A 15,602-nucleotide genomic window follows, 5' to 3' on the forward strand; every position below is an offset into this window, starting at 1 on the left:
ACCAGGTGCTGGGCATGTCCTGGGATGCTCAGTGCCCTCCATGCTGCCTGACCAGTGGGACCAGGTGCTGGGCATGTCCTGCAGGCTTTGTGTTTCCTGCCAGTGCTTCTGTGCAAGGGACAGGCAAAGTGGACACCTGGAGGGCTGATCTTTTCCTTAGGGTCCAGCAGGCAGTTGGTGGCCGGCCAGGGACTTGGACTCATGCTGCAGGGCCAGTGAGCTCTCTGGGTGGCAGCTGCTAGGCAGCGGGGCACTGCAGGCACTGTGGAACTTCGGACTGTCGTGCTAAGGTGTCTGGGGATCTGGTAAGGCTTGCCAGGAAGCAACAAGAAATAGCCGCTGTGTGCCAGACATTGGAAGTTTTACAGACAGATCTCCCATCTACAGCTTCATTCCCCAAATACCCACGGAAGTTAGGCCTGACTGGGCTACAGCTGGGAGCCTGGAACTGACATGCTTCCCATGTGGGCTGTGGGGCTGCTAACTACAACTAAATGACTGATCCCATTATGAATTCAAATACAATCAGCGCCTTGTCCTCACAAGTGGAATGCTGTGCCACAGGCATCCATTCCGGAGGCACAGGTGGCTGCACTTCCACCTTCCGCCACGCTCGGGACACGGGGCAGCGTGCAGCTGCTACGTCAGAGCCAGTGGTTAGTCAGGAGTGCCGTGGAGCATGGTGCCGTCTCCTGACACCATGCAGTGCCTGGAGATCGTGTTCAGAGGTGGTGCACCCACTTGGAGACTGCAAGTGTGAGTTATGGTTGTCAGTGGGTTAAGGCAGGGCTCAGCAAGCTCCTTGACAGGAGACCAGGTTGTAGGTGCTGAAGGCTGCTTGCCCCAGTTGCCTGCAGCCAGAGATGGTGCAGAAAACCTTGAAACCTGAGCTGTGGACGCCGGCATTTGGGTGTCACCTAATTTCCAGGTTCGGCAAAATGTTATTCCACTTTTAAAATTCCCACGCCTTTAAAAACAGACACACCAGCTAAGGTGGGCTGGCCACGCACCATACACACACAGGTGACAGCCCTATGGCTTCTCTTCAGCAAGAACAGGCTGCTTGGGCCATGGTCCAGGACCCACCTGGGCTGTGGGGACTGCTCCTTAAGTTCCTTCTGGTGGTGGGGCGCTGTCTCAGCACAGTGTATCCCTCGTGTTTGTGCAGCATGAGTGGGCAGTCAGCTGTCCAGAGCCTGGGAGCTCTGTGCCCACACAGGACAGGGGTCGTCTCTGCCTCCCGGTGGGGCATTCGCTTGAGGTCTCGGAGCTGGGAGACCCCAGCAGCACCCACAGTTGCTGCAGGTGCCGTCTGCGTGGTCCACATCTCTCTTGTCCATCTCAGGTTTGCCTGTCTGTGTGCTAACACGCCATGTTTCTTGTTTCAGCTATTTGTACAAGAATGAGATCCAGGCAATTGACAGGCAAGCGTTTAAGGGACTTTCCTCTCTAGAGCAACTGTAAGTGCCCTTCCTTCCCATGCCCGTTGCCATGGTGGACTTCTGTGTGCTGCTTGCATGTTGCACGTTTGCCGTGTGTGGGGTGCCGGACACGTGTGCATGACCACGCCTAGGTCACAGCGCACCTGACCATGGGTATCCACAGGGTGTCCTCCAGGCCAAGCCTCCATGGCACCAAGAGCAGTGAGATCTGTAGACTGCGCACTTCCCAGGTTCACGGGGTGAGGCGGTGCCTCCTGGCAGAGTTGCACTGCTTCAGCCTTGTGTGGTGCCGCCCATGTGGTTCCACTTAGTGGTTGTTGAGTGTGACAAAGTCCTGGGTGCTTGGGCTATGTCCTGGTCTCACAGTGCAAACTCGGCATAGGTGACCTTCTCTGCTCCTGACTAGTTGCTCTCTCCTGGGAACTGGACCCACTCCCGAGGGGCTTCAAGTCCTTGTGCAGTCAGCTGGAAATGACTGTGCTGAGAACTCAGTGTGGCCCTCACACGGGGGCCCTGGCCTGGGCCGAGTCTGTGCTGCCTCTGCTCATACCATGCCTGGCCCGAGGGAGGGCTGGGCTCTCCTAGCGACCAGCGCATGAGGCACTGGGGAGATGCTGGGAGAACAGATGTGTAGGGGTAGGGATGGGGGTAATGCTGCATCTCTAGAGTGTGTCTGGGTCCCAGTCTGCCTCTCGCCCTAGGTTTAGGTAAGAGGGGTGAATGGGAACTGGCAGACACAGCAGTCTGCAGTGCCTGGGAGCATTCCAGGCTCCTCTGGGTGCCCCAAAGCCACAGGTCCTCTGCTGAGCCCTGGCTGTGTCCAGGGATGGGGGAAAGGGCAGCCAGGCAGGGCCCCGTGTAGGGAGGCATCGGTGCACCACGAGTGCTCCTGTCCCCTCATGGGCAGTGCGGGGGGCTGGGACCTCTGAGGGTGGTTCCGCTGGATCCGCCAGCTCCATCTTCATCCCTGTCCCCTGGAGCCCTGCTCAGACCCAGTGCCTGGAAGCTACGGGGACACCAAGGAGCGTCCCATGCTCTGGGTTGTGTGTGGGCGGCTGGGGGGGACAGTGCCACCCAGGGTGTGCCAAGCATGCATGAGAGGGGCTATCATTCGGCTGCGACCACACACACCGAGGCATTGCCAGGAGGGAATGCCCAGAGTGGCTGGAGTCAAACGTGGCTGAGTCAGGGCAGGGGTCAAGACAAAACTCTGTGCGTGGGACTGGCACAGCCCATGGGTTCTCCCTGGGCAGGCCTGGGCACTGTGCCCTGCCTGTCTGGATCTGACCCGCCTGCATGAACCCCAGGGCTCAGAGCAGTAGAGACTGGGAGGTGCTGACTGCCATAGAGCCAGAGCCTGTGTGTGATGGCACAGGACATTTTTAGCTGCCTTGGTCAGACACTTTCCTAAACTGCCCACAGCAGGGTCCTCACAAGCCACTTCTCTCCACAAGGTGGGCACAGCCCAGGCTGGGACAGACAGGACCTCAGATGCCCAGGGCTACCCTAGGCCTGCCTTGGGAACCACCAGGGCAGCATGTGGCGGTAGAGTCCTTTGGGCAGGATGCTGGAGTGGCCGTGTGTGATTCTGACAGAACACTGCATTGCTTCTGTGGCACATGTGGACTGCTACAACTCAGGGAAAACACACGGGGTGTGGTGGTACAGGAAGGCCCTGCTGCTTCCTGGGTCTCCAAGCGGGAAACTGAGTGTGTGGGACAAGAGCACACTTGGTTCACTCCCAGTTTGTGTGTGGGTCCTGGCTTCTGTGCAGTGGAAAATCCCAGAGCATGTGTCCCCATCCAAGAGCTGGGCCTGCAGGGTCCCCGTCATGCACCTGTGCAGGTGCTCCCATGAGGGATCTGACCTGCAGGGTCCCCATTCGTGCACCTGTGCAAGTGTCCCCATCCAGGATCTAGCCTGCAGGGTCCCCATTCATGCACCTGTGCAGGTGTTCCCATGTGGGATCTGACCTGCAGACCCCTATTCGTGTACCTGTGCAGGTGTTCCCATCCAGGATCTAGCCTGCAGGGTCCCCATTCATGCTCCTGTGCAGGTGTTCCCATCCAGGATCTAGCCTGCAGGGACCCCATTCATGCACCCGTGCAGGTGTTCCCATCCGGGATCTAGCCTGCAGGGTCCCCATTCATGCACCTGTGCAGGTGTTCCCATCCAGGATCTAGCCTGCAGGGTCCCCATTCATGCTCCTGTGCAGGTGTTCCCATCCGGGATCTGACCTGCAGGGTCCCCATTCATGCTCCTGTGCAGGTGTTCCCATCCGGGATCTAGCCTGCAGGGTCCCCATTCATGTACCCGTGCAGGTGTTCCCATCCGGGATCTAGCCTGCAGGGTCCCCATTCATGCTCCTGTGCAGGTGTTCCCATCCAGGATCTAGCCTGCAGGGTCCCCATTCATGCTCCTGTGCAGGTGTTCCCATCCGGGATCTGACCTGCAGGGTCCCCATTCATGCTCCTGTGCAGGTGTTCCCATGTGGGATCTGACCTGCAGACCCCTATTCGTGTACCTATGCAGGTGCTCCCATCCAGGATCTAGCCTGCAGGGTCCCCATTCATGCTCCTGTGCAGGTGTTCCCATCCGGGATCTAGCCTGCAGGGTCCCCATTCATGTACCCGTGCAGGTGTTCCCATCCGGGATCTGACCTGCAGGGTCCCCATTCATGTACCCGTGCAGGTGTTCCCATCCGGGATCTAGCCTGCAGGGTCCCCATTCATGTACCCGTGCAGGTGTTCCCATCCGGGATCTGACCTGCAGGGCCCCCATTCATGCACCCGTGCAGGTGTTCCCATCCGGGATCTGACCTGCAGGGTCCCCATTCATGCTCCTGTGCAGGTGTTCCCATCCGGGATCTAGCCTGCAGGGTCCCCATTCATGCACCCGTGCAGGTGTTCCCATCCGGGATCTAGCCTGCAGGGCCCCCATTCATGCACCTTTGCAGGTGCTCCCATGTGGGATCTAGCCTGCAGGGTCCCCATTCATGCACCTTTGCAGGTGCTCCCATGTGGGATCTGACCTGCAGGGTCCCCATTCATGCACCCGTGCAGGTGTTCCCATCCGGGATCTAGCCTGCAGGGCCCCCATTCATGCTCCTGTGCAGGTGTTCCCATCTGGGATCTAGCCTGCAGGGTCCCCATTCATGTACCCGTGCAGGTGTTCCCATCCGGGATCTAGCCTGCAGGGTCCCCATTCATGTACCCGTGCAGGTGCTGTGGCTGGGAGACAGCAATGTGTGGTTCGCTCTGAAATTCAGAATGGCAGAGGGTAGGTACCACCCTCAGCCATTGGTGTCAGGGAGATTCAGGCCACTGCCCAACAGATGTACCAGCTGCGCTTCTCCTTGGAGGCTCAGGCCGCTGCTGGACGGATGTACCAGCTGTGCTTCTCCTTGGAGGCTCAGGCCGCTGCTGGACAGATGTACCAGCTGTGCTTCTCCTTGGAGGCTCAGGCCGCTGCTGGACAGATGTACCAGCTGTGCTTCTCCTTGGAGGCTCAGGCCGCTGCTGGACGGATGTACCAGCTGCGCTTCTCCTTGCTTTCACTCGTTTCCCAGGCAGTGTCAGAGTTGGCATGTGTATTTGGGGAAAAAATGCTTCTGGCTGCAAGATTTTGAAAGTGTGAGTTTCAGTTCTGTCTCCTTGCTTCCCACCCTGCAGATACCTGCACTTCAATCAGATTGAGACGCTGGAACCCGAGGCCTTCCGGCACCTGCCGAAGCTTGAAAGGCTGTAAGTGGTACCCATCCTGGCCCGCAGGCGGGGCAGCACTGTCGGAGGCCTACATGCCCTTGCGGCGAGAGGCCACGTCCCCGGGCTGAGGGCCTGAGAATCGGGCAGCACCCAGCTCTGTTCTGGCTGCGTGGTGCTGTGCAGGTGCTTGTGTCTACTGGAGGGTTGCAGAGCTGATTGCTGGCAGCTCCAGCTGTTTGGCGTGTCTGAGAATCTGCTTTGCCATGTGACCTCTCTGCAGATTCCTGCACAACAATCGGATCACACACTTGGTCCCTGGGACGTTCACTGGCCTGGAGTCCATGAAAAGACTGTGAGTGTCCTGCCCAGCCCCTCGCCGGGGACATGCAGAAGTGGGGGAATACTGCTGGCTTGGCCGTGGGCGCTGCCCACCTGTAACACGGGGTCTACAGACTCCGCAAGCCCGCATCCTTTGCTTGGGAAGTAAAGAACCTCTGGCCTGGTTCTGCCCCCCAGTAGGGCCTGTGTGACTGCCACATCTGCCCATATCTTGGCCTCCATAGTGGCCTCTCTCTGCCACATGTTCTGTCGGGCCTGAGGCGTGTGCACCCAGTGGTGGCCATGTGGCTCTGAGGACCGGGCCCCAGACCCTGAGTGCCCATAGCTTGACTGCTCAGGGTGAGCTGGGGAGCAAAGAGCAGGCCTCTGTGATGGCTGGTTTTTCTCCTTGGGATACAGAAATCCATCATAGCTCCATACTGGACAGGGAGGAGTGAAGTGCAGCTGGAAACCCTGCACGAGGCTCCAGGAAGTGCTCAGGCTGTTTGGGCCAGGGCCGGATCACCCTGGCAGCCGCCCCTGCCTGCTGGGACTCTTGGACGGCACACGTCCATTGACCTTGAAGTTGAGTTTTTTGTGTTCCCGGATCTCTTCCCTTCATCCAACCACAAAACCCAGGAGAGAGCCAGCGAGAGATTTACCACTACACACACAGGGCTCCTCCTGTCCGGGCCGCTGCAGCTGACAGCAGCTGTTACCAACTGGGCCTTGCTGGGACCCCAGCCCTGGGCACCCCTTTGCCTGTTCCTCCCCCTTGCCTCTAGCGCCCTATCCCCATCTGGTCTCTCCCAGTGTGGGCTTGTTGGGCCCAGAAGGATGGCCATTGCCCCCTAATTGTGTGCACCCTGGTCCCCACTACTCAGGGTCCGGGTGCTTTGGCAGCTGTCCATCCTCTCACCCATATACACTTGGTGCAGTCCTGCTTTTCAATGTACCTGTTCTGTGCACAGCCCCTCAGAACTGTGACCTGGGACTAGCGCCTGGCTGTGACGGTGGCAGCCTGATGCCACCTCACCCTTCTACCCTCAGCGACTGTGGGTGTGCCCCTTCCCAAGACCCCAGCCCCATCTGCCAGGGCATATTTTGCTGGTCTGTCCAAGAACGGGTGTCCCTTGCTGAAACTCCTCCTCCCGCCCTACTTCCCTGGTCAGTCCTGCTGTACGCCTGCTGAAAGGGGGCATCAGGTGTCCCTGGACATGGCCTATAGCCCTGTTGCCCTGGTCAGTTCTGCATGGGGAGGCCTGGGCCGGGGAATCAGGATGCTTCAGAACACAGTGCCAGCCATGGGGGATGCTCACCCTCCAGATACACAGACCAGCTTGGCACCTTGTCGCTGGACTGCTAGGGAGTCTCCCTGCCGTTGGCAAGCCCAGGCCCCTTGGGTTCTCTCTGTACCCACACGTCCCTGTCCTTCCTCAGGCAGGACTGGGACTGTGTCACAGGAAATGTGGCCGCTCCCAGGCTGCTGAGTGCCTGGCTGCCCCTACTGCATGCCTGTGGCTTCTGGGGGGTGACCCCTGTGCCTCACCACCACCCCCTCTACCCCAGGCGGCTGGACTCCAATGCACTGCACTGTGACTGTGGCATCCTGTGGCTGGCAGACCTGCTGCGGACCTATGCCCAGGAGGGCAGTACACAAGCAGCCGCCACCTGCGAGTTTCCCAGGCGCATACAGGGCCGCTCCGTGGCTACCATCACCCCTGAGGAGCTGAACTGTGGTGAGTGGACCCTGTCAGGCCCCGTGAGCACCCCCAGAAGCAGCACCTGGGGGAGCCAGGACTGGCCTTTGCTCATTGGAGCCTGGCTGTGCAGTAGCGCCTGTCTGTGGGCTGAGCCTCTGCCAACGTTGGCAACAGGTGCTGGTTCTCATCCCAGGCACTCTGCTTCTCCACCCAGTTTCCTGCTGTGTCCTGAAAAAAGCAAATGGAGCCCTTGGCAGGGTCGCAACATGGGCAGCTTGGGGCTTAGCTGGGTGATTGCAGGCCATCCCTGTATTGCAGCCCAAGACTCTCACAGCCTGGGAGGTGTCCCGTCCTTGTGTGTGTGGCTTAGGATGGGAGCTGTGTGGCCTCTCAGGGCTCTGGGCTCTGGGGCGTCCTCAGCCATGTGGCCGCATTCCACATTTCCCCTCCTGTGAGAGGCAGTGGCCCCTGCATTTGCTTCCTTCAGGGGGTTGAAGTAGCTGCGTGGGTGCCACCCCCCACAACCCCCCACATCCCCCCACATCGGTGGTTCCCACAGGGCTGGCTGGGATGCCCATGGCCCCACCCGGCCGTGGAGGTGTCCAAGCTGCCACCTGCTCTGCCCGGCAGTCACAGCCTCACCAGTATCCTGTGTTGCAGAGCGACCTCGGATCACGTCAGAGCCGCAGGACGCCGATGTGACATCTGGCAACACCGTGTACTTTACCTGTAGAGCCGAGGGCAACCCCAAGCCCGAGATCATCTGGCTCCGAAACAAGTGAGTTGGGCTGGGTCACCTGACACCCACCCTGTGCCACTGAGACCCCCAAGCTGTGAGCTTCACTGCCCCAGCACAGCCCACCTGCTGCCCTCCTGTCCTCCAGTCAGATAGTGCTGGGGATGAGCCCCCTTCCCCCTCACTGAGAGGGGATGCCCCGTCTCCTCCTCCGCCCCCATCCAGAGGCAGGTACCCTGCGTCCAGGACCTACCCTGGTGTTTTAGGAATTTTCTTCCCTTTGACAATCAGGAACACATGAGCCATTTACACTGAACACATGAGAGGCAGACATGAACAAGTGAGGTATGCAGGGGTTCTCTGATTGAGCGTATTCTCTGATTGCCAGGCTTGGCATGAGTTCAGGTGGGTGAGAGAGCAGGACCTGAGGGGGCAGATGCTGTACTGGCTGTGTCTATGTTGTGGTTTAGATTTGGACCAAATATTTATTTCCTAGGTTCTTGTCTTTTACTTAAAAGGCATTTTAAGCGCAGACACCAACACAGCTTAAGCAAGTGGTCAAGTTTATTCAGAGGGTCAGGACGTGGACCAGAGCCAGAGAGCGGAAGGGTTAGGCAGAGAGCTTGCCCCCTTTTGTTCTTAGGGTATGCCTGCAGGAAGTGAGAGTGTGCCAAAGCTGGTGGGAGGTGAAGAGAGAAAGGAAACCCAACCAAGGAAGAAGTAGTGTCCAGAAGGGCCAAAAGGATGAGCCTGTCCTCCAAGGCTTTCGTGCAGCTTGAGAGGGGTGTGACTGGTGATGTGACCTTGTACCACCCGCTGCCCCAAGTCCCGGGTAGAGTTGGCACTCCCTGACCCACTGGTGGGCAGAAAGTCATGGACAGGCTGAGGAGGTGTGGCTTTAAGATGTGTGACCCTGAACCAGCTGCCTGCCTAGACCACACCATCCTCAGGTGCCACGTGCAGCCTGCCACAGCTGGCACAGCAGGGCTTCACTGACAATATGGCATTCCCTCATGCCTGCAACTTTGTGTCTCTGAAGTAACGAGCTGAGCATGAAGACAGATTCCCGCTTAAACCTGCTGGATGATGGCACACTAATGATCCAGAACACGCAGGAGACGGACCAGGGCATCTACCAGTGCATGGCCAAGAACGTGGCAGGGGAGGTGAAGACACACGAGGTGACCCTCAGGTACTTTGGGTCTCCAGGTACGTGAAGGGCAACCCCTCTGTCCACCTCTCCCTCTCCTTCACCCGAGTCAGTGACTTGAGAACTGCAGTATGGGGCCTTGCTCTGGGACACATCCCTGGTGTGGGCACCTCGGGCAGGGGACCGCCTGGAGCCTGCAGGGACTGGGGCCTCAGTCTGTGTCCCTCAGGGAGTTCGTTTTTGGAAAGATGGAAATCCTGGTGTTGTGAAACCAGCTTGTTGAGAACACTGATACCTAAACAGGTGCCACGGCTGAGGGTGGCTGGCAAAACCACGGCGTCGGAACACAGGCCATGCACCCTGTTCTTGGTGCATTCAAGCAGGTGGCAGGCCTGTCTCCTGGAAGAGGAGGCCAGGTCCTTGCAACTTGCCCCCAGCTGGGCTCCACGCTGTGACCCTGCCAGCTGCTCTGAAATTCCCTCCAGGCCAGTCTGCCGCTGGCACCTGGGTGATGCCGCCTCTGCCTGTAGCCTCATGAGGCACTCCAGGGCTATAGGGTCAACAGTGTGTGCCTGCGCGGCCTAGACTCACATCTATGAGCAGAACTGCTGCCTGCCGGCAGGAACGCCATACATCTGAGTGGATGAGGAGTCCTAGCTGTTGGCCTCTGGGGTAGAGGCCTTTTTAACCTGGTGCTAAGTGTGAGCCTTGTGAGCCAGGCAGGGTTGCCGACAGAACGGGGAGCTCGGGGGATGCTGCCGCGAGAGTCGCAGCCCGAGAGTTGCTATGTGTGCTGCCTGCCTGCATCCCGGACAGCAGGGGCCACCCCTCGCTGGCCTCCTCTGGGTGGGTGTGGAATCCTGCCTTTTCTATGGGTGGCATATGGGTGTAGCTCCCTCTGGGAAGCTGCTGGCACAGCCCCCTGGGGCATACAAGAAGGACTTCTGTCGCCTGTCGCTAGGAGGACTGGGAGGTGGCAGGCTGCCCAGATGTTGCTGTGGTATGACCGCTCCTGCCTCTGCAGGCCACCCTGGCCTCTGGCCTGTTCTTCCATCTCTGTGTTGGGAATAGGTTTTAACAGTCCGAGAAGAAAAATCATATTTTATGGCATGTGATAACTATAAAATTCACATGTCAGTCTCTGAACTTTCTTATGGGAGACAACCGCCCCTCACTGCCCCTCACTGTCTGCAGCTATGCACTTAACCTAGTTGTGGCAGCAAAGCCTGGACCAGCACCTCAAGGGGGACGGAAGTCGGGCTTTTTCATGACCAGTGTGTGAGCCAGGACTTGCTAACCACCCAGTAAAAGTAGCTGTGAGTCTCCTTAGGGAGGGAATAGATAAATGCAGACTTGATGCGCTCTAGGGGCACAGGACTTGAGAACTTTAATTCTCCTGTTGAATAACACCTTTGCTCATTAAGAAATCAAATTAGAGGATGATTATGTTTATTCTTCACCTTCCCACCACAGTAGACACTTGATTAATGCAGCTGCCGTGTTGACCAAGACAGAAACATAGGGATGGCCCTCCCTGGTCTGCTGCCCACCCTTTCCTCTCCCAGCCCACAGCCCAGCGTGCTCCCTGGTTGGCTCTATGTCTTTCTGCCAGAACAAGCACCTGCAGGACACGTCCCATCTGCTGGCCCTACACACTTTCCCTTTTTGTAGCTGCGTGGAAGTCCACCCCTTGATGCCCCATGATCCATTAGGCCTGAGTGGGGGGCCGTCCAGAACTGTAGGCATTTCTGTTCTCAGGGGTCCATGTCCTTCATTTAGAATGCTCTAAGTCCCATCCTGGGATAGATAAAGATGGTAGAGTGGAGTGTTGGGGGAACCTAGAGAGTCTGCCCAAGCCAGCCACCACAAGGGACTGACCCTGCACAGTGCCGGTGGCCACTGTGTCACTGCTTGTAACACCATGCACCACAGATTCAGCAAAATACAGAGGCCCTCCATGCAAGAGATCAAATTTTGCAGGCAATCAAACTGAAAAACTGTTGAGCTTACTGTCAGATTTGTGTGTGTGTAATACTGTATACAAATGTCTGGTTTACACTGGTAGCAGGCATGTGGCTTGTTCAATGTGTATTCTAAACAGTCAGAGTCTGTATTTCCATGTCAGTATGTACGTGTGCAGTGTAGTCTGTGTGTTCTGTGTATACGTGTGCAGTGTAGTCTGTGTGTTCTGTGTGAGTGTGCATACGTGTGCAGTGTAGTCTGTGTGTTCTGTGTGAGTGTGTACGTGTGCCATGTAGTCTGTGTGTTCTGTGTGAGTGTGTATCTATGCAGGGTAGTCTGTGTGTTCTGTGTGAGTGTGTACGTGTGCAGTGTAGTCTGTGTGTTCTGTGTGAGTGTGTATGTGTGCAGTGTAGTCTGTGTGTTCTGTGAGTGTGTACGTGTGCAGTGTAGTCTGTGTGTTCCGTGTGAGTGTGTACGTGTGCCGTGTAGTCTGTGTGTTCTGTGTGAGTGTGTACGTGTGCAGTGTAGTCTGTGTGTTCTGTGTGAGTGTGTACGTGTGCAGTGTAGTCTGTGTGTTCCGTGTGAGTGTGTACGTGTGCAGTGTAGTCTGTGTGTTCCGTGTGAGTGTGTACGTGTGCCGTGTAGTCTGTGTGTTCCGTGTGAGTGTGTACGTGTGCAGTGTAGTCTGTGTGTTCTGTGTGTGTACGTGTGCAGTGTAGTCTGTGTGTTCTGTGTGAGTGTGTACGTGTTCAGTGTAGTCTGTGTGTTCCATGTGTGTGTGTACGTGTGCAGTGCAGTCTGTGTGTTCTGTGTGAGTGTGTACGTGTGCAGTGTAGTCTGTGTGTTCTGTGTGAGTGTGTATGTGTGCAGTGTAGTCTGTGTGTTCTGTGTGTGTACGTGTGCAGTGTAGTCTGTGTGTTCCGTGTGAGTGTGTACGTGTGCAGTGTAGTCTGTGTGTTCTGTGTGAGTGTGTACGTGTGCAGTGTAGTCTGTGTGTTCTGTGTGAGTGTGTATGTGTACAGTGTAGTCTGTGTGTTCTGTGTGTGTATGTGTGCAGTGTAGTCTGTGTGTTCTGTGTGAGTGTGTACGTGTGCAGTGTAGTCTGTGTGTTCTGTGTGAGTGTGTATGTGTGCAGTGTAGTCTGTGTGTTCTGTGTGAGTGTGTACGTGTGCAGTGTAGTCTGTGTGTTCTGTGTGTGTACGTGTGCAGTGTAGTCTGTGTGTTCCGTGTGAGTGTGTACGTGTGCAGTGTAGTCTGTGTGTTCTGTGTGTGTATGTGTGCAGTGTAGTCTGTGTGTTCTGTGTGTGTACGTGTGCAGTGTAGTCTGTGTGTTCCGTGTGAGTGTGTACATGTGCAGTGTAGTCTGTGTGTTCTGTGTGAGTGTGTACGTGTGCAGTGTAGTCTGTGTGTTCTGTGTGAGTGTGTACGTGTGCAGTGTAGTCTGTGTGTTCTGTGTGAGTGTGTATGTGTGCAGTGTAGTCTGTGTGTTCTGTGTGTGTATGTGTGCAGTGTAGTCTGTGTGTTCTGTGTGAGTGTGTACGTGTGCAGTGTAGTCTGTGTGTTCTGTGTGAGTGTGTACGTGTGCAGTGTAGTCTGTGTGTTCTGTGTGAGTGTGTACGTGTGCAGTGTAGTCTGTGTGTTCTGTGTGAGTGTGTACGTGTGCAGTGTAGTCTGTGTGTTCTGTGTGAGTGTGTACGTGTGCAGTGTAGTCTGTGTGTTCTGTGTGTGTACGTGTGCAGTGTAGTCTGTGTGTTCCGTGTGAGTGTGTATGTGTGCAGTGTAGTCTGTGTGTTCCATGTGAGTGTGTACGTGTGCCGTGTAGTCTGTGTGTTCCGTGTGAGTGTGTACGTGTGCAGTGTAGTCTGTGTGTTCTGTGTGTGTACGTGTGCAGTGTAGTCTGTGTGTTCCGTGTGAGTGTGTACGTGTGCCGTGTAGTGTGTGTTCCATGTCAGTGTGTACGTGTGCCGTGTAGTCTGTGTGTTCCATGTCAGGGTTTTGCTGTGCTGCTTGGTAGTCCCTACCCTACACAGTGTGAAGATGTTTCCACTGAACCTTCTCATGAATCATAGCAGCATATGGGTTTGTTTCTGGAATGAGATTATTCAGGCTTTTTTCTCTGTGACTTGTTAATGTTGAGGGAGCTGAGGTGCTGTCAGTGCACCTGCCGGCATCCTTTCTCCAGTCATACCCACTGACATGTTGAGTGAGGGTTGTAGGGTGTTGGCATAAGCAGAGGTTACAATGTGTGTTTGCCTTAGGACGTCTCTGAGGAGGCGTCAGGCTCTGCTGTCTGAGCTGCCATTTTGTTGTCTGTGTTTTTGTTTGAAACAAAGTAACAAAGGTATGTGATTCAATTATTTTGTGTAGTTGTTTTGAAGGAAAACAGAATCGTAGCCTGACTGTAGAGAAAGTTAAGAGCAAACCTGAGGTGGAGAAATTAATTGAGGGTTTCTGTCTGTGACAGCTCGGCCCACTTTTGTAATCCAGCCACAGAACACGGAGGTGCTGGTGGGCGAGAGCGTTACCCTGGAGTGCAGCGCCACGGGCCACCCACCGCCCAGGATCTCCTGGACCCGCGGTGACCACACCCCGCTGCCCGCTGACCCGCGGGTCAACATCACGCCGTCTGGCGGACTTTACATTCAAGATGTGACGCAAGGTGACAGTGGGGAGTATGCATGCTTTGCATCCAATGGTGTGGACAGCATCCATGCCACGGCCTTCATCATCGTCCAGGGTAGGTGTCCGTGAGACTGGGGGCCCTGCCTGTGCCCACCCTGCTCCTGGTGCCTCACTCCCGACCCCCTCCTCGAGCTCTGTGCCGCTTTATCCTCTTCTCACCCATGATGCTCAGTTCCTGTGCTGCAGCCAGTTGCTCATGTCCTGCACAAGAGGCGGGGAGCGGACCATGGTGTGGGGCTGCCATGTCCGTGCGGGCGCAACTGTGCTCCTAGCTGCCTGTCCACGTGGCCGTGTCAGTACGGGCTGGCTGCCTGTCCACATGGTCATGTCAGCACGGGCTGGCTGCCGTGTCTACGTGGCCGTGTCAACACAGGCTGGCTGCCTGTCCACGTGGCCGTGTCAGCACGGGCTGGCTGCCGTGTCCATGTGGCCATGTCAGCACGAGCTAACTGCCATGTCCACACAGCTGTGTCAGCATGGGCTGACAATTGTGTCCACGCGGCCATGAGGCTGGTTGCTGTGTTGACGTGGCTGTGTCAGTGTGGGCTGGCTGCGTGTCCATGTGGCTGTGAGGCACCTGAATGCTGCTTCCCGAAGCTCTGTTTCCCCAGGGCCCCTCCTTCTTTTCACATGGCTTTAGTAACCATCAGGTGGCACGACTGGACTTGAAGCTGCGATGTGGGCTGTTTGTGGGCGGCACAGCCTGCAACCCTGAAGCTCCCCATGCCTCCCTCCCGCCCTGTCTGCCTCTGGGTCAGCCTGTCCTGAGTCCATCCTCCCAATTTTCTTTGCACAGTGATGTTCTGTGGTTTTGCTGAGGGGAGGGACAGGGAGAGGCTGTGGCTTTTGTACTAATGGCTGTGTTCTGGAATAGTGTCCTGTACCTCAGCTTTGCCCTCTGAGTCCCACACACAGCTGCACCAGCTGATGTTTCTGATGCTTTGGGTTGATAAATGAGATCCGTTCCTGTGAATGGGCCTTGTGCTCATAGACTAAATCTGGGCGTCAGCCATGCCTGCCCACACTGGGGCTGGCGAAGCCGGGGCATCCCTTCTCAGCTGGGCAGCATACCCTTGGCTGATGCGCAGCCATGCTGTTTGGAAACCCCTGAGTGTCTGTCTGTGCTAGCCTGCTGAGAGGTATAGCATGGGTACTGTGTTTTTCAAGATTCATGTGTATGAAACCAGAGTGAGACATGCACCTGCTGCTTCATTCCCCAGTTGGCTGTGCCAGCCAGGGCAGGGGCAGGTTGAAACCAAGAGCCTGGAACTCCATTGAGGTCTCCCGTGGGGGTGGCAGGGGCCCAAGCACTTGGGCCCTCTTTGGCTGCTTTTCCAGGGAGCTATAATTGGAAGTAGAGCAGTGGGCACCCCAACTGGTGCCCTTTGGGATTGCTGGCATTACAGTGGTGGCACTTTTGCATGCAACACTTTTACCTGGTTCTGTTTCTTTTAAAAATGCTAATTATTCACACCTACATGGAAGATGGATGGAGATCCTGTGGTTCGTCTCAAATGTTCATAGCAGCCAGGACTGGTCCAGGCTGAAGTCAGAAGCAAGGAGCTGGATGAGATTCTCACGCAGGTGGCAAGGGCCCCAGCAGACTGGGGGTCTGCTAGGCACTCAGAAACAGGGTGCTGGGCCCCTCGCAATAGCCTAGTGGCTGAAGTCCTCGCCGTACATGTGCCAGAATCCCTTGTGGGCACAAGGTTCATGTTCCAGCTGCTCCACTTACCTTCCAGCTCCCTGCCTGTAGCCTGGGAAAGTAATAGAGGATGGTCCAAAGCCTTGGAACCCTGCACCCATGTGGGAGACCTGGAAGAAGCTCCTGGCTTTGAAATGGCTCATTTTGGGCCATTGCAGCCATTTGGGGAGCGAACCAGCAAGTGGATGATCTTTTTCTCT

The 15,602-nt window shown here is 56.5% G+C and overlaps 1 protein-coding gene across 2 annotated transcripts in view; it reads left to right on the forward strand.

The window, feature by feature from the left end:
• PXDN (peroxidasin) overlaps positions 1 to 15,602 on the forward strand; it is a 60,331-nt gene that overhangs the window by 24,193 nt on the left and 20,536 nt on the right. Inside the window, exons 4-10 of one of the 2 annotated variants that reach the window (XM_058668325.1) lie at positions 1,389 to 1,460; positions 5,114 to 5,185; positions 5,427 to 5,498; positions 7,034 to 7,203; positions 7,828 to 7,945; positions 8,943 to 9,112; positions 13,480 to 13,752. In XM_058668325.1, the coding sequence (XP_058524308.1) occupies positions 1,389 to 1,460; positions 5,114 to 5,185; positions 5,427 to 5,498; positions 7,034 to 7,203; positions 7,828 to 7,945; positions 8,943 to 9,112; positions 13,480 to 13,752 (947 nt within the window). The remainder of the gene's footprint in view (positions 1 to 1,388; positions 1,461 to 5,113; positions 5,186 to 5,426; positions 5,499 to 7,033; positions 7,204 to 7,827; positions 7,946 to 8,942; positions 9,113 to 13,479; positions 13,753 to 15,602) is intronic. The other variant, XM_058668324.1, reaches the window with a different exon arrangement.

This window comes from Ochotona princeps, chromosome 8 (assembly GCF_030435755.1).
Source record: "Ochotona princeps isolate mOchPri1 chromosome 8, mOchPri1.hap1, whole genome shotgun sequence".
NCBI classification, from domain to species: domain Eukaryota; kingdom Metazoa; phylum Chordata; class Mammalia; order Lagomorpha; family Ochotonidae; genus Ochotona; species Ochotona princeps.